At 38.2% G+C, this 18,861-nt stretch overlaps 2 protein-coding genes across 2 annotated transcripts; both read right to left on the reverse strand.

The window, feature by feature from the left end:
* Window positions 1–548: 548 nt before the first annotated feature.
* LOC121368660 (uncharacterized protein F54H12.2-like) lies at window positions 549–1,853 on the reverse strand. Its single transcript, XM_041493399.1, has one exon. It carries the CDS (start codon window positions 1,851–1,853, stop codon window positions 549–551), a length of 1,305 nt encoding a protein of 434 aa, XP_041349333.1.
* An 842-nt stretch (window positions 1,854–2,695) lies between these two features.
* LOC121368661 lies at window positions 2,696–3,832 on the reverse strand. The gene has a single exon (XM_041493400.1). The coding sequence runs from the start codon at window positions 3,830–3,832 to the stop codon at window positions 2,696–2,698; it is 1,137 nt and encodes a 378-aa protein (XP_041349334.1).
* Between the last annotated feature and the right edge of the window lie 15,029 nt (window positions 3,833–18,861).

The raw sequence follows: 18,861 nt of genomic DNA on the forward strand, positions 1-18,861 counted from the left end.
ACATAATGCATATTTGCTGTAGTATACTGTATTATTTATAGTTTACAATATGTAGTGAGTTACATGGAATACACGATTGCGTACAGTATCTAAAGTATTTACATATAAAATTGTATACAAATACATCATTCTGTAATTTATCTTCACTGAACTGATTCACAATTTCGTTCATTATCAGTTCAGTTTTACATTTCTGTAGCAGGTAATACAAACAATAAAATGCACACGTTCTGCTATTTATCATTTGAAGGGATTTGCTATTGTAAACATAAGATGAACTGTGTTTCTTTAAAAATTCTACAAACTTCTTGTTATAGTATTCAGGTGGTTTCCCAAAACTATCGAAAAACTCTGCTTTGTTTTTCTTAAAATAGAACGCCACCCAATGTTTGCCGGGAAGGTGAGATGGGTCCGTGTTTACAATACACCCCCATTGTCCACCACGAGTTATTCGTGGTAAAGTATTACTCGAATACACACCAACGATGTACGAACGAAGATCTGGGTCACAATTAATCGCACATTGCATTTGTATACCATTCATGGTTTTATTTAACAAACACGTTCCTAGTCTGATCGATTTCAATCAAGCTGGGGAATTCACCATACACTATGCAACTGACAGTCTTTGTCAATGCAGATTTAAACTGTACTTCTAACCGTAAATTACCACTCTTAAGCAAACTTAAATAATTAGAGTCAACAAATACGGCTTCAAGACCGAACACAAATAGTCCATTTCCAAAAGCAAATTCCGTTCTTTCAATGTAATTTCCACTGTTTTGATTCCAATTGTTCAACCCCTCGAACAAATTCACGTAGGCGCTCACGTCGTCTCCTTCGATGGGTCGAGCAGGCACACTGACACCATCTAAATACAATTCCACCGTTTTCACAAATGAACTCTGAAAATTAAACGGGTTCTTTGTATAAGATCCATTCACACCGTCTCCATCGACAAACCCAACAACCAACCTGTTTGGACACTGCGACTGAAACACACTATCCCAAACATAACTATGTTGTGAAGAAGCAATACTGCTTATTTTAACCTCTGTTTTAGTGAATGGATACAGAGTGTTGGACTTTTCAAATAGCTTGTTGTGCGTTAAAATAAGAGCACTGTTCATTTTCAGTTTACATATCTTAAAATAAATATCTTGCAGGTCGATCTTGTACTCCTGACCCGACTTGCCAGACATCAGACAAAAGGGGCTTGAGGTCCGAAATAATTTAACAGTTATGTCCACACCATTCACAAGGTACCTGCCTATGTTAAAAATATCTTCACACAGGGGTCCTTCCATAGTAACCGTTTTACTGTCTGCAATGAACGTTCCTCGATCTGATAATCCAGAATTGATACCAGTAATGGGATCGGTGCTTTCGATATCCGCTTGTGTTTCTGCGGTGTCCTTGTAAAACAGCTGAGACTGAAGTTGAGATTTTTTAGCGTCTTCTCCGTAATTCAGTAAGGTTTGAATATATGCTTTGTAGGGATAGTGATTGTTCGCCGAACTCACTAATTGACCTTGTAAATACACCGCGACTTGCGACCACAGAGCTTGCATGAACAGATTTACTGGAGCCACGTGTTCATCTTTACCCAGAACCGTTCCGTCGGAGTGACTCGCTTTCAGTTTAACATGCAAACGACTTCGTTTCAAATCCACGTAGTCGCTTCCACTGTTAGAAATTTGGAATTCAACTGGCGACGAATCAGTAATTTGACTAACTGGTCTGACGTCTACATAGTAATGTTGAAACACACTTGTTTGATATGGAGGCATAGAAAACAGATCCAAGGCACTGGGTAAACCTTCCACAAAGTCTTTGTCCGTGAGCAGCGACATATTGTTATCTGTTTATACAAAGATATCGTTTTCGTCAATAGGTGATTTATACCTCGATGCGGGAATTCGTTTTTCTGTGGTGTCATGCGTCTGACCTTTTTGCTTCTGACGATTTGTTTGCCAGATTTTCTTTTTATAGCCATCTTGCGTTCTTGTTCAGCTTCAGCACGTTCTACCACGTCTTGTGTCTGAGATGTCACTTCTATTTTGGCTGTTTTTGTATTTTTGTTGTTGTCGACACTGTTTACATGCCTCGGTATAATAGGAATCATGTAAGAAAACCACTTGTCCTTGTAATTCCCAACTCCAGATCCCACTTGCTTGTTAAAATGAACAACATTCTTTGTTTGCTTATCAAAATACTTTAACCATTTACTGACATCAGGAATGTAAAGTTTTCGATCCATGGTAAATTACTCCAGAAATGGAAAATGTCTCAGAAGTAATGTCACACTCGTGTTCCCTTTGATAAATGAAACCGGAACGCCCGACACTGTTCTTATATGTATATCAATGTAAGCACTGTCATTCACTACAACAGGTATGTTCCACAGTGTGTTAAACTCGTATCGAGGACCATCTCGTAAGTCGACGCGTCTCAGCAGTGCCACCAACCCATCACCCACTAGACTGCTGTCACATAGATTACACAACACGTCCACTTGTAAATCGTTTATATTGTGTATATCAGTTTCTCCGAAATTCAAATCCACAAGAGACACAATCCAAACACCTTCAAACGTTAATCTTTGGTTTAACTTTACGCGAAAATGATAGGGGTTGTTATCAGGAAACACCGCTTTGGAGTCCGTGCTCTTCAATAAAACGTACTTCTCCATGACTCACACAGTTTTCAGTTCACCTTCTTCTACGTACGAATCGAAACTAGGTGGCCACCCTAGCCACCGAACTAAATAGTACACTTTTCCCTTTTCCTTCTTTTTTTTCAGCACTTTTTCTATTTTCCACAAAATGTCATGATTTTTATTAACTTTCTGAAGTTCAGCTGTATAAAATATACCTTTCAGCACTTCATCGTGAAAATCACGCAGTTTGTATACTGGAATACCTTGACGCCTACTTCTAGAATGGATTTTGAACAACTCTTCTGTCCACCTCAAGTCTTGTTCCTTTGTGAACGATTTTCGCAAATAGCTGATTGTAGTTAAATCACCCACTTCAAATACGAATTTTGCTAATGGTTTCTTTACTTTAAGTTTCTTAACCATGGGTTCGACGTACAGATGACTCCACACTTTAATTTCGTTCACTTTATTTACATCAGCCGGTGCCCACAGTCCCAGGGACGAGTGTACTGTATTGTTATAATTGTGTACTAGATCTGCTAAAACGTCTATGTATTTTTGTGTATTGTTGTAAGTCGTAAAACGAGCAATAATACTTCGAAGCGTCCTAATAATTCGTTCAGCGAAATTACTTTTGATATCTTCATTCTGCGTAACAATCAGTTTAATGTTTTCTTTTGATAAAAACTGCTTAAATACCCCTGCGAACTCTGAACCTTTGTCTACTCGAATTTTCTTGGGTACACGTTCGTCTTTTAAAATTGTTTTGAAACCTTCTAACACCGTCTCCGGTTTTTTGTTTACTAGGGGTATGGCCCACAGATATCTCGAAAGAATGTCAATAGCTATAAGCAAGTATCTAACTCCATTGTTGACTTTTGAATGGCGGCTGACGTCCATTAAATCCATGTCAAACATCTCATCTTTTTTGTTAACCCGTACTCGGAGACGCTTGAATGAACGGCTCGCTGGCTTGTGAAGACTATAAGCATCTTTGTCGTTCAACCACTGTGTTACCGCTTTCAACTTGTACGTTTGTAAACCACGTTTCTTTAAAGCGTAATGAAATTTCTTCGGTCCAAAGAATGCTCCAGCCTCTCTCGGTTTTGTACAATACTTTTCAAGTTCATTCTTTTCAGTTTCGTTGACCTTAGTTTTCACTTTGCGTACCATGTCTGAACTGAAATAGCGTAGTATATAACGTTAATTTATACACGCATACATGTTTACTTTGCAAGTCGATCTTCCAAACGTAGAATTTTAAGTACTTGTTCTTTTAAAATGTTCATCCACTCTACAGTTTTAAAATTAATATTCAAATAGTCTTTGCATTGATACTGACACAAAACAAATCCAGGAGTGTTTAATAAAACGGGATCTGTACAAACGAGACGTTTCCATCTACCAATGACGTCATCTTCGTTCAGTTCAACCCACGCAGTCGTGTAGTAGCGTTCGAGCATATCCTCGTGTGACAGTGTTTTACATGTGTGAGTTCTCTCCTCGTCGAACATGCATCCCATACACATTTCTTTACACAGTCGTTGAACCAGTTTGCATACTTCAAACGAATAACTCAGGGTTAATAAATTGTCCAAAGATTTTCTGTTAGTAACAATATCCACTTCATCCACGAACAAACGAGTTGGACGTATTTTCCTGATAATTATTAACTTGGAACTGCTAGACAAATCGCAGAAAGAACTTTTGGCATCCATCACACATTCAATACGTTTCTTAAACCAGCGATTCGAAATTTTCACTACAGTTTCATCAAGATTGCATTCCGATCGCAACACGTATTTCCAACTAAAATAGACAGCTCGTCTGTTATCACTAGTACTCATCTTCGAACGTAATCACTAGAAGTAATTATACTTTTCTTTATCTTATAACAAAAATTCAAACGCTTTCGTAAAGGGATGAGTCTGATTGGGTACATTTGGATGAATGGAACCGGTTTCAAACAGTTTTCATAAACAAATAGATATTACATCACATTTATAAATACATCCATTCAAAACCCACTTTCAATAACGTCATTTTCAAATGTACTTTTCAAGTGAGCCAATCGCACTCGTTACAACACACTTGAAAGATAACAGATACGCACCGATTTGAACTGTGGTATGTCCTTCAAAGATAAAAGTATGACACGCATGACCTTGAAAGATAACAGGTATGACATGCATGACCTTGAAAGATAACAGGTATGCATGACCTTGAAAGATAACAGGTATGCACCCATTGTACTGGTGGCGTCGGCCATTGTTCCGGCGGTGCACGGTGGCGTTTTCCATTGTATTCCATTGTTGTCCCCGCCACGTATAAAATATACTACTTGCGAAAAACCAAAGGGCTATTGTTCGGACTCGTATGGGTTCAACCACTTTTTCATCCCGCAGACACAGCCCTGAATGTTCAAAATACGACAGCATTGCTTGGTCAATAACATCATTATTTCGATCTATGACTGCACGTGCTATTGTAGCAATGTGTAAACCACGTAAAATACAAGTTAGTTAGGGTATATAAATTCATTGAAAATGTATTAGTCGACATTCTTGTTATTGTTATTTGAGGAAAAATATGGGTAAATCGAAAAACACTTCAGTTGATGTAAAATCGTGTATTAAGAACGTTTTCGATTATTTTGAAGATGAATATCAGCGCGGTAGACCTAGGTGTGCTTCTTATCGAATTGTCGATCGAGTTGCCGCTGCACTTAAAAGTTTCGGTTTCAACAGTAAAAAGAACTGAAAAATCTAAGCTTTACGAATCCAAGCACAGAAATCACTGTTAAAAAACGCGACCGAAAACTCATCGATTTATTTGATAAAGATGTTATTAGACGTTGAGTATACAGATTTTATAGAGGGCGAATTACCTACATTACATAAGATTAACGTGGCTTTAAGGGAGGAATGTGGAATCAACATATCCATATCAACTTTACGAAGAACACTCCATGACCTCGATTTTAAATACCAACATATGTCTACAACCGCAAAAGTGGTTTTTGAGGACGCCAATATATCAGACAGGAGACTGTCCTATCTCCATGAAATATCTAGTTTACGAGAACAGGGGTATTTAATAGTGTATCAAGATGAGACCTGGGTGAATGTCAACCACACAACATCCCACCACTGGACCGATATCCACCCGGGCACAAGTACCGCCAATCACCTGCCGAAATCAGACGCTGCTGATCGAGTTCCTAAACTCTGTTCGGTGACTGGGAAGGGAAAAAGACTTATTATTTGTCATGCTGGCTGTGATAAATATGGATTGATAGATGGCTGTGAATTGATCTTTGAGGCTAAAAACCCAGACGGAGACTATCACGGTGAGATGAATCATGAAAATTTCATCAAATGGTTTGAAGAACAACTTATGCCTTCTCTACCAGAACCTTCTGTTATTGTCATGAATAACACAAGCTACCACAACAAATTAACTGAGATTGCACGATGTCCTGCACTAAACGCTAAAACAAACATATACGAAACAAAAATATACCTTTTGAGAGTAACATGACAAAGCCAGTTCTTTATGAACTTGTGAAAAGTAACAAATGTGCAAAGCAATTTGTTACTGATGATATTGCTGAACGCCATGGGCACTTGTGTATAAGACTGCCGCCAAGACATTCTGAACTCAATCTGATAGAACTGATCTGGAGTCAAGTCAAAGGGCACATAGCTCGTCATAATGATGGTAAAATGGCCACGGTGCGGAGAGAACTTGCACATGCATTGAACTCTGTCACACCTACACACTTCTCTGACGCAGTTAAACATGTAATAAAGATCGAAGAAGATTTTAGAAAACAAAATAGTTTTATAAGAAATAAAATACCCCCTGTGATAGTCCCCCTTAACGAAGATAGTGATGAAGAAATGAGTTCGTCGACTGATTAAGTTATTTCTCCATACCCATCAGGAGTATTACTTTAATGTATGCATGAACTCTTTAACACCAAAAACTATTTATTTCCATATCATTCACTATCAAACAACCTAACAACCTATAAACTAATCGACTAGAAATGCATATAGACTACACATACATACGAGAGAAATGTTTATTTAACGACACACTCAACGCATTTGATATACGTTTATGTGGCGTCAGGCAAAACGGTTAAGGAGCATTATGACAGTGAGAAAGAAACTCGCTACCGCCACATGGGCCACTGTTTCCGATAAGCAATTTTGATCAGCAATAAGGGACGTTTTATATGCACCATCCCATAGACAGAATAGCACATACCACAGCCTTTATACATCAGTTGTGGTGCACAGGCTGGAACTAGACACAACCCAATGGGTCCACCATGTGGGATCGATCAGTCGACCTACCATGAGCGAACGCTTTACCTCTGAGCTACGTCCCGCTCCATATACAAAAGAAGACTTAAGTGGGGTTGGGGTTGTGCAGAGGGTCACACCTCCACCAATCGCATGCATACCATATTCTTCTCTGTCTCTCCCTATAACCATATAACCATAGATTACAATATGTTGAGTGCGTCGTTACATAAATGACGTCTCTCTCTCTCTCTCTCTCTCTCTCTCTCTCTCTCTCTCTCTCTCTCTCTCTCTCTCTCTCTGTCTGTCTGTCTCTCTCTCTCTGTGTGTCTGTCTGTCTGTATGTCTGTCTGTCTCTCCCTTCAGCGCGCGCGCTTGTGTATTCTACAATATAATTATAATATTTGATACATATTTTTTTCTTCAAAATGACGTTTCGTCACTTGAACTCCCCACATGAATCCGCGCCTGCTTCATGTTTACAGATATTTTCTTAAATATAGGTCATACTACGATTTGTGCGAATAGGACGACAGAACCGAACATTAGTTTGAAACGCACTATAGAATGATGCTTTTGATATGCAAATGAACTTAGTTATTTATAGGAGAAATAACGTGCATTCAAAAGACACAGAGATTTTTAAAAAGTGGAATTAAGTCAACTTCGTGCATTTTATATGATGATTTGTATATAAAACCTGTCGGGGTTTGGGTTTGTTTTCATGTAAATGCAAAGAAAACAAATATCGAATAGGAAATAAACGTAACATTTGCAAAAACTTTGGGTCTAAATAATTGAACAGGATAAAAAATAAAATAATAGTCGTTGTATATAATTAGGTAATAGTTAAATATTATGTAGTTAAATATTATGGATTTAATTAGCGTGTATTTAAGTTTTACAACATATATAGAAAATATTGCAGGTATCAAATGTTCATAATGAGGTATTTTAAGAACTTGTGTTAGGATAGTGGTTCACAATTTATGTTCCGAGATTCCACTGTGTATTAGCCTACAAAATAGTAGTAGAATCGTTTTGTGACTAGCATATGGCTAGTATTTAAGGTGTATGGTGAATAGTTAAAGGTAACTATTGGTTATGAAATTAATTTATTTCATGTGTGCACATTTGCAGAACTGTCACCGACAGTTGATTTAGGGGTCGTGTCATTGAACACAATATTTGTATGTTGACCCATTTTTCTTGTAGGTTTTAGTTTTGTTTGTTGGTGGTTTTGAGGCCGAGATGGTTGTCATAGCCATGAGAGGTAGACGAGTTCGAGAGATGAACAGACGTCACAGCCATTAGTGATTTTGCAGTTTGAGACAAGAACTGTCGTTGATTTGGAGAAAAATGGAATAGTGGAACAGATTTGTGACCATGAAGTCAACATGAGCATTTGAAGGACACTCGGGATGTATAGTGAACTTTTGACAGTTGTTAATTTTAAACAGTGAACGCTGAATAAGAGCATTGTTTGAATTTAATTAACTATTTATTTTTGATTGTGAAAGGTTGCAATTAATGTTGTAGAATTGTCAGTTTAAAAGGGGGAACATAACTTTGTAATTTGGTACCATGAAGCTTTGTTAAACCTGTGTTTTTGTTTATTTTATTTTAATATATTTATATTAACTCTAACTGGGTTGTTATTTTTGTTGAGAAGTTCAAGTAGTAACTGAATCATCCCTTGGTCATACCTGGTTGTGACACATATTTATATATAAAATAATATAATGTGCACACTGCGGGGAATGGTATGTAGCATCGGGTTACAATCAATAAAATTCTACAGTAAATGGGTAATGCATTCATAGCAGTAAAATATACAGTATAATAACATATGTCATGTATCAATGTTGTCTGTTCTATGCGTGGTAGCAGTGTTCAAATACTTAAACAATTTAATTAGCTGTTTTGAATTGTCGCTGGACAGTAGTTGCGTTAATTTAAATGTTGATGGTTTATTGTAAAAAAGAAAAGGTTTAATATATTTATCTCTTCTGTTACTGAAGAAAGGACACATTAGGTAGGTGTAATACCACTGCACCCTCCTTTCTCTCGCTAACCACTAACAACTAACCCACTGTCCTGGACAGTCCAGATAGCTGAGGTGTGTGTGTGTGTGTGTGTGTGTGTGTGTCCATGACAGTGTGCTTAAACCTTAATTGGATATAAGCACGAAAATTAAGTTGAAGGAAGGAAATGTTTTATTTAACGACGCACTCAACACATTTTATTTACGGTTATATGGCGTCGGACAGATGGCTAAGGACCACACAGATATTGAGAGGAAACCCGCAGTCGCCACTTCATGGGCTACTCTTTCCAATTAGCAGCAAGGTATTTTTTATATGCACCATCCCACAGACAGGACAGCACATACCACGGCCTTTGATATACCAGTCGCGGTGCACTGGCTGGAACGAGAAATAGCCCGATGGGCCCATCGACGGGGATCGATCTCAGACCGACCGCGCAGCAAGCGAGCGCTGTACCACTGAGCTACGCCCCGCCCCGAAAATAAGTTGAAATGAAATGAGTGCGCGAGTGCGAATAATATTAACATGCTCATATACCACTAGAGTTTCGAGCATGTCCGTCCCGGGGCCTGTCTCTCGATAGCCAGGGGCTTGTCCCGGGACAGAAAACACATTAAGCGGACAATTTTGAAATTTACATCCAAAACTTAAATAGTGGGCCTTTAAAATTTTGATGCGCATCTCTAATATAAATTAATAAAGAAAATTCTACTCATTAAATTTGGTCGCTAGATTAGATCGGGTGGTCAAAAAAGAAATTAGAAAAGATCGGTGGCCTGATTCGGGATGGAAGGAGGGGGGGGGGGGGGGGGGGGGGGGGGGGGGGGGGGTAGAGTTGAAAATGGGCAGAATTTTGACTGCTCGGTCGAATATTTATATAATTTGGAGCATTTTAGAAGGACAGTCCAAAAATAAATAAGAGAAAGAAGAGGATCGGACTATTTAATAATATTAAAAAAAGAAAGTAATTTAGACATAAACTTTTGAACGAAGGTCTAAAAGTTTAAAAGTCCGATCTATATGTCCACGTGAGTGCACAGCTTGTACGGACGAGATGGGTTGCTTCCCGTCAAGAAAACCCCTAGACTGACGGTCAATAGACGTTGAAGGTGTAGTGTTGTGCTGAAATACAGATCATGAGAAGCAGGATCCGTCTGAACGAGAGAGAGAATCAGACTAGGGTTTAGTCCAGACGTCATAGGTTGGTATAGTGGTGCGGACGGACCCGACTCCGGAGGATACGAGATGGTATCACAATAAAACAGAGTAAAGTCTAGAAAAGAGTAGTAGGGGCCGACCCCGCTTCCTATTTCTTCTTAAAGGGTGTATACTACCAAATCAAATCCCATAGACGACAATAGTAACATGTGGCTAAAACTCCTACCTGCAACGTATCAACCGACATAAACGCCACGGATATAAATACTACCACCCCTTACACTTAAAGTGAATCATAAAAAAATGGGGGTCAAGCTGCTCGTTTCTGAGATAACGGGTAGCGTCTATGACTACCCTAGTTTCGCACAAAATTCGAGTAGGCCTACTTTTTTTCACAGGTACCCCATACATGTTTCAAGCACAAGGCTACTTGACATATTGGTACTAGATGAAATAAAATTGCACATTTTTTTTACCCAGATGAAACTATTATTTTTTACAACCAACACACTCACATTTATAACCAATCACAGGACTTGTGGTGTTCACTTCTCTATCAAAAGTTGGGTGCACCTCGAACTTTGACCCAGCCGGAAGTTATTTGGTTTAGTACTACCTAAAGTGGGGCGATCAATCTTCCAGTGCTGCTAGGACGGGCTCGGAAATGTAGAGACTAAAAGCGAACAGCCGTGGCGTTCTGCAGAATGGCCGTCATACGAGTCGCGAAAAAAACAAGTCAACATAGTCAGACGGAGAAATGACGTGGAGGCAAGGAATCTCGCTAAAAAAGAATCCAACCTGGTGGTGCAGACTGTCGAAACGAGAAGCGTTCCAGCGTTCAATCAGTTCCAATGGCCGCATACATCCCAGTAGAAAAACCGGCCTCGGTGGCGTCGTGGTTAGGCCATCGGTCAACAGGCTGGTAGGTACTGGGTTCGGATCCCAGTCGAAGCATGGGATTTTTTAAATCCAGATACCGACTCCAAACCCTGAGTGAGTGCTCCGCAAGGCTCAGTGGGTAGGTGTAAACCACTTGCACCGACCAGTGATCCATAACTGGTTCAACAAAAGCCATGGTTTGTGCTATCCTGCCTGTGGGAAGCGCAAATAAAAGATCCCTTGCTGCCTGTCGAAAAAAGAGTAGCCTATGTGGCGACAGCGGGTTTCCTCTTCAAAACAGTGTCAAAATGACCATATGTTTGACGTCCAATAGCCGATGATAAGATAAAAAATCAATGTGCTCCAGTGGCGTCGTTAAATAAAACAAACTTTACTTTAAATAAACATTTCTTTCTTTCTTCCCCAGTAGAAAACTTCACTTCGCTGACAAAAACAACAAAGCACGTGCAGTGTGCACAAACACGTCTAACCGCGACGAGCTCTAGACTGGGAAAGTGAAATAGAGTAGCTGTCTCATGTGACCATTTTCTTGGTATGTTTGAAATATATGTAACTCGGCCATTAACCACTACAGCAGTGTTAACAAGTTCAATAGACATCGGTGTGCATTCATCATCGCCATGGGCGGGACGTAGCCCAGTGGTACAGCGCTCGCTTGATGCGCGGTCCGTTTGTGGGCCCATTGAGCTATTTCTCGTCCCATCCAGTGCACCACGACTGGTATATCAAAGGCCGTGGTATGTGCTATCCTGTCTGCGGGATGGTGTATATGTTAGTCAATCTGTGAAACCAGTCATTACGCGTAATGCCTAAACAAATCAGTCTTTTCGAGAAGTGCCTGTGACCACCAGGCAATACGCGAAATGACTGAAAATTCCAGGCATTTCACGAAATGACTGAAAATCACGGCCAGCCATTACGCAAAATTACTAAAGTGATTCAAGTCTTATTGTTGACACTCGTATACAGGCTTTTGGTCTTAAAGGGACACACCCTAGTTACGGCTAGTTGTTAACCATTACGGCGTTGTTTTTCGCTATTAAACCCATTTTTCACAAATAAAATTGCACTTTACTTACCGTTTATTATTTAGAACATACATTTCCATTCACCTGAAGTGTTTTTTGGTAATCTTGGTAATCCTGGTGTTTGTAATACCACAAAATGCATTTTTCGTATTTCTGAAAAACGGACGCACGTTTGAGAAAAACCGTTGAGCAGACAAGGTCTAATCTATTTTTAGACGGGATATTTCCATTTCAATGTCACAAACGTTGGTATACCACGTGACCGTTGTCATTTTGGTTCGGTTTGTTTTCTCGTGCACGGTTCGCGCAATCAACATCCGATTTGTTGTTGTTCATTTGTGAGATTTTTCTTCACAGTTCATGAACATTTTCAGTAACAATAAAGTTCAGACAAGTAAGTATTTCAATACAAAACGTTACAAACCCTTAAAACCTAATAATTTTGCTAAGTCCTACTATATCTGGAGAGGGGATACAACCAGGACAGAACAGTTGGAACATGTCCAGGAGAGGTGAAAAGAACGCACCCCAAGTCTGTCAAATTTGTCATGACGTAGGCATTGTTGTGCTTCGAGCGACATCTACCGGTGACATCAGAATACAAACTTTCAAAATTATTTCAAGCAATTGGGACATGGGGATTCCCATGGTTTTTATCGATATAAAACCTGCTTTTTCACTCAGTTTGATAAAAACGTGATCTAAGTGTGTTACAGGTTTGTAGATTAACCAAATTATAATTTATTTTCGCTGGATGGAACTAGGGTGTGCGGCTTTAAATTTTGATAAAATCACATTTTAAGAACAAACAAGGATAAGTATATTGATTACACGATTTAAAATACTACTTAATATGAATTATTACTCATCTTTCGCTATAGTTTCAGATTAAAGAATCATAGAAAATATGCTTAATACCACTTGAATATTACTAACAAAAGGTTCTGGTAATTAATGTTTCTCTGGTTTATTCTTAAACAAACAACACAGCATCTGCTATATTATTGATGTCTTGTTATCTAGGAGCTTCTTTTCATCCCTGATTAGTTGTAATGGTTCGCTGTTTTATTCTCAAACCTAGCCTTGCTTTGTGTTTATATAAACAAATGGATCAAGACATGGCTACTTTCAGTGGCTTCTTCTAATTCTTTAGTACAAATTTATAAAACTAAACATGTTTCTGGGGTTTACTCAAAAGTTCTTCTGTTGTAACCAGTACATGATGGCAGAGTCCAATGAAGATAGATTTAAAACTGAGCCTTACAAAAAGTATGAAGTTTGTAGAAAAGTGTTAATTCCAAAAGATGCATATTTCACAATGCCAGAAGATCTTAAAACAGCAGCAGCTGATAGTGGACCAAAGAGAAGACATGGATACTATCTGCTATCAAAGTGACCTTTCTATACCAATTTGTTAGTTTAATGATTTGACACTGACTACTTGGTAACATTCAACATCATCTTCATGTACAACTTCTGAAGTGATTTGATTTGAGATTAAATAAAGCGTTACATTAGGACTTGAGTGGTGTGGTATTATAGATAGCACTTTAGTCATTTTGCGTAATGGCTGGCCATGATTTTCAGTCATTTCGTGAAATGCCTGGAATTTTCAGTCATTTTGCGTATTGCCTGGTGGTCACAGGCACTTCTCGAAATGACTGATTTGTTTAGGCATTACGCGTAATGACTGGTTTCACAGATTGACTGTAACATATATAAAAGATCCCTTGCTGCTAATAAACAAACAAAAAGTAGCCCGTGAAGTGGTGACAGCCGGTTTCCACTCTCAATATCTCTGTGGTCCTTAACCATGTCTGACGCCATATAACCGTAAATAAAATGTGTTGAGTGCGTCGTTAAATAAAACATTTCTTTCTTTCTTTTCCTTCCTTCAACACAGTCAGTGCCTCGATAGCAAGCATCGATAGTTAATTCAACTATCGATAACTATCGCAATTGTTTGCTCGACTATCGATAGTTTCGATAGTATGCACAATGAAACAACAACAATGTGTGGTCTTTATATTATAAATTTATTAGATATGATTTCACTACCTAGTGACATTATTACAAATAAACACAGGCATACATACAAAGATAAACATACGTACACACACACTCGCACAAACGCACGCACACACACACACACACACACACACATACATACATACATCGTATTTTAGAGTATCGTGTCGTATCGCAGCAAATACGCACCGTGTGAGGCCGGCTTAATGTGTGTCTCTCTACTCGTCCGATGTTCAGTTGTTCGATGGACTCGTATCGTGTGGCGTCACCTTTAGGCTTAAGCTTGTCATAATAGCACATTCTGACATACTGGACGTCAGCTTACACCCACAAGACCCGGGCCGACACACCTTTAATTACAAAACTTATTCAGTGGGAGGTATGTTATCGTACCTAACGCATACGCCTACATATTGTTGATCGGATGGACAGTTGCATTAATTATTTAATTTATTTGTCACACCAGCTGATACATAATTATCATAATTAGGGGGCGTTCAACGTTACACTTTAGTCTGAAGGTCGCTGGTACACCATTATCTAAACCTCGCCAAATAACCACGATATCAAAACGTAGTAACCTGATATTCTATATTTATTTTTCATATGAATCTACGACCATTCTATAAGCATCCATTTCAAGATCCATCATTGTTGCTGGTTTGCTTGTGGTTATTTTCATAATTAATTTATTAACGTAACATTTTTGTACTAGCCTACTTTATATTTATTTACATACTTTTCCCCAGGCTGATTTTTGCTCGATTTAAACAAAAATGCCCGAATCTGGATTACGTTTATTTATATTAGCATTTCTGCAAGACAGCTATATCGGGTTGCAAACGAATCGCAAAGCATTTTTACAAACGAATCGCAAAGCATTTTTACAAACGAATAACAAAGCATTTTTACAAGGGTTACAACTAATAAAAATACCTGGTGAAAAGCGTTCAGGCCAGCTCATTTTGCCCGAATATCTCTATTGTTTTTGCCCGAATTTGAGGATTTTCTCCGAGATTGCTGCATTTAAAATCAATGCCTAGAGCGTAACGTTCATTTGTATTTTAACGTCCATTTGTATTTTCAAGATTTTTTGGTTCACCATTGGATTGTTCCTGTGAAGACTAGCTCTATCGACACTAATGATAGTAATACATATACTACGATTAACTTTAGGAATGGGTTTTTTTTTTTTTGTATTCCAACCATGTAACGATGAAACTATGTTAAAGTTAAAGTTTGTTTTCTTTAACGACACCACTGGAGCACATTATTTTATCAATCATCGGCTACTGAATGTCCAACATTTGGTAATTCTGAAACGTAGTCATCGGAGGAAACCCGCTATATTTTTTTTAATGCAGTTAGGAATCTTTTATATGCACTTTCCCCCAGACAGAAAAGCACATACCACGGCCTTTGACCAGCTGTGGTGCACTGATTGGAACGAGAAAAACCCAATTAGTTGAATGGATCCACCGAGGTGGTTCGATCTTGCGACACAAGCACCTCAACCGAGCATTCAACCGACTGAGCTAAATCATACACACATGATATTTTATTTCAAGATTACTGTTGACCTGACCGATCTTGCGATCTGTTCTAACGATTGAGTCTTAGACCGCCGATCATCTGTTGTGGGGGTCTTCGTATTTGACCAGGGAGTGGGGGAGTGGGTGTTATTCGAAGCTCGATAGCCTTCCCTACTCAAGTAATTTTTCTTTTTTCTTAATATATTTCCCGGAGGAGCATGACTCGAACCCCCCCCCCCCCCCCCCCATAAACACTATAGATTATCCAAATATCTCTCCTAACTGTATATCTATTAGATCTCTCTGTATCGGGCAGTGTATACCCGAGTAGCTCGGCTCTAGGTATAAACAGAGATAATATCTTATATAAAGTATATGTAATATAGCACATTTAGTTCACTAGAAAACACAACAAAACACAATACACTTTGGAATCTGTATTAACCTTACGCTGACAAATATATTTGCCGCAGTTAATTAATTAACAACAATAATAATAACAACCCAGAACTAATCACTTAATTAGTTAATCACTAGGTGTCTAGTTTACACAATAATCTAATCACTTCACCGTGATACAACACACACACGTGTGATAATTGAGAAACGCTTCCAGGGGAACTTAATTAATAAAGGAATTACAACTCTATTCCTAACTGGTTAATTTTTAATTAACCCTTAACTACTCATTCAGTAACCTTGTAATACAGAATTAATACTGGTACCTATCACCATAAAGACAATAACATACAGTTTACCTAGGTTCTCTAGGATGACCGGCTAAGCTTTAATTTTTTAGAACAGTGAAGCCTACAATTTACTTCGTCAGTTACCGGAAACACTGTCTAAATAATATTGGTATAATACAGTATTAAAATATTTAAAGTCACTAACGTTCCCTGGGAGCCTTCCTTTTGTTTCTCCCCGATATCTCTAAATCTATTTATTACAAAAACCGAATATCGCCTGTGGGTACAAGGCGGTACCGAATACCTACAAGTGATATTTCCACAGCGACCAAGACGGCATATTTTTCTTAGATGGCCAGACTTACTGTCGCCCAGTTCGCCAAAAATCACGATCGTAAAACCGCACTATCGTAGGTATTACGTAACTACTGGCCAGAGAGAGAGAGAGAGAGAGAGAGAGAGAGAGAGAGAGAGAGAGAGAGAGAGAGAGAGAGAGAGAGAGAGAGAGACACACACACACAAACACACACACACACACACACACACACACACACACACACACACACACACACACACACACACAAACACACCCTGCTAAAATTACTGAACACGCCCGTGGTACACAAGTACTAGTATTTAAAAAAAAAAGTGTATTGCTGACAGATCTACCGAGATATTATCACCACTAATCATTATAGCATTCAGAAACACATGTGGATGAATGGGGTCAAGGATAGTGTGTGTACGTGTTTAACATTTCATTGGACCTAAGAACAAAACACAAGATTTAAAGGTTCTATCTCAAAGCTGTTTGACTAAAAAAAACATTTTATTGTACAAAGAACAAAAGAATCTGGCAGAAGCCACTAGTACTCGGAAGCTACTTGTTTAATGACTACTTCCCGCCAAAATTATTTGCTTTGTAATTTAAGAATTATACCTTTAAAGGGACAAACCTATAAAAAATAAATAATTCAATTTACTGATGGAATAGACTTCTTTCACATTCCACTGCGCATGTGCCCGTTGCGGAGTTACTCGAGGACGCAAACCGCGAGATTTCGCGAGATCTCACCAAAATAGACCTATCTGCAAATTGGGGGGCAAAAGCAATGGGAGGCCACGACCATTGTTCAATTATTAACTGTTCCAACCGCATATGTCCGGGAAATTCGTTATCCTTCCATCGATATCCAGCCAATGGATATCGGAAACGATTGTGGGTAATCGTTTCACGTAGAAAACGATTTTAATGTTACTCTAAGTACGAGGGTTTGTTCGGCACATTTTGTAGGAGGGAAGCCAGTGAACGCATAAGGGACCAAAACTTTACCGGTTCTGTACAGGACGTTCCTACACAGGGCTGTCTAGTATACTTAGATATGGTGGAAAACACATTAACAGTAAAGAAAATAAATATATATTTTGTATATAATGAAAATATATGTATATTTCAGATTATACTCAATAAAATATATAACGTGTGCGTGTGTAAATATATAAAAAATATATGTAGTCAGGACAGCTCTGTACAGAACGTTCCTATACAGTATTCTCTACTTAGATATGGTAGTAAACAGTAAATAAAATAAAATAAATATCTATTTTGTATATACAGAAAATATATGTATATTTCGGACAATACTCAACAGAATATATATATATATATATATATATATATATATATATATATATATATATATATATATATATATATATATATATATATATATATGAACTTTTAATGTTATTATTACTCATTATGTTTCAAATTTAATTATAAGTATTGTCTGCTATTACTTTTACGTTCATCTAGGTATGAACAAAAAAATCATCCGCAAACTTATGTGAGAACGGCTTCGCCGATTCACACAATTTACGGATGATTTATTTTGTTCATACCCCGATGAACGTAAAAGAAATAACAGACACTCCTTAAATAATAATAATAATAATAATAATAATAATGATATATAAATATATATATATAGAGTGATGACGGCTCTGTACAGGACGTTCCTACACAGGTCCGTCTAGTATTTTATATACTTAGATATGGTGGAAAACACATTAACTGTAAAGAAAATAAATATATTTTGTATAATACTCAATGCGTTCATGTTGACACTGTATAAAAACGTGTGTATGGGTAAACAGAATGGCACCTACCTTCAACCCCCCCCCCCCCCCCCCCCCAAATCCCCCTTTTTTAAATTCCCACTTTATGGATATACATGTAACAGCATAAATTCTCTTCTTTTTTTAACTTTTTCCAATTAGATAGACACTAAGAAAAATGCAACAAAACACCTTCTGATATATATATATATATATATATCAGTCAAACCTGTACTCAGCGGTCACTTGCCTTAAGCGGCCACTTTTTTCCTCCCAAACGATTTATAATGTAAATGCATCTGTAATAAGCGGTCACCTTTTTACCGCGGCCAGCGGCAACCTAAATCGGATCCCAAATCGCTAAAATACCTGCATTAAGCGGCCACAG

Source organism: Gigantopelta aegis, chromosome 3, assembly GCF_016097555.1.
Source record: "Gigantopelta aegis isolate Gae_Host chromosome 3, Gae_host_genome, whole genome shotgun sequence".
Classification (NCBI taxonomy): domain Eukaryota; kingdom Metazoa; phylum Mollusca; class Gastropoda; order Neomphalida; family Peltospiridae; genus Gigantopelta; species Gigantopelta aegis.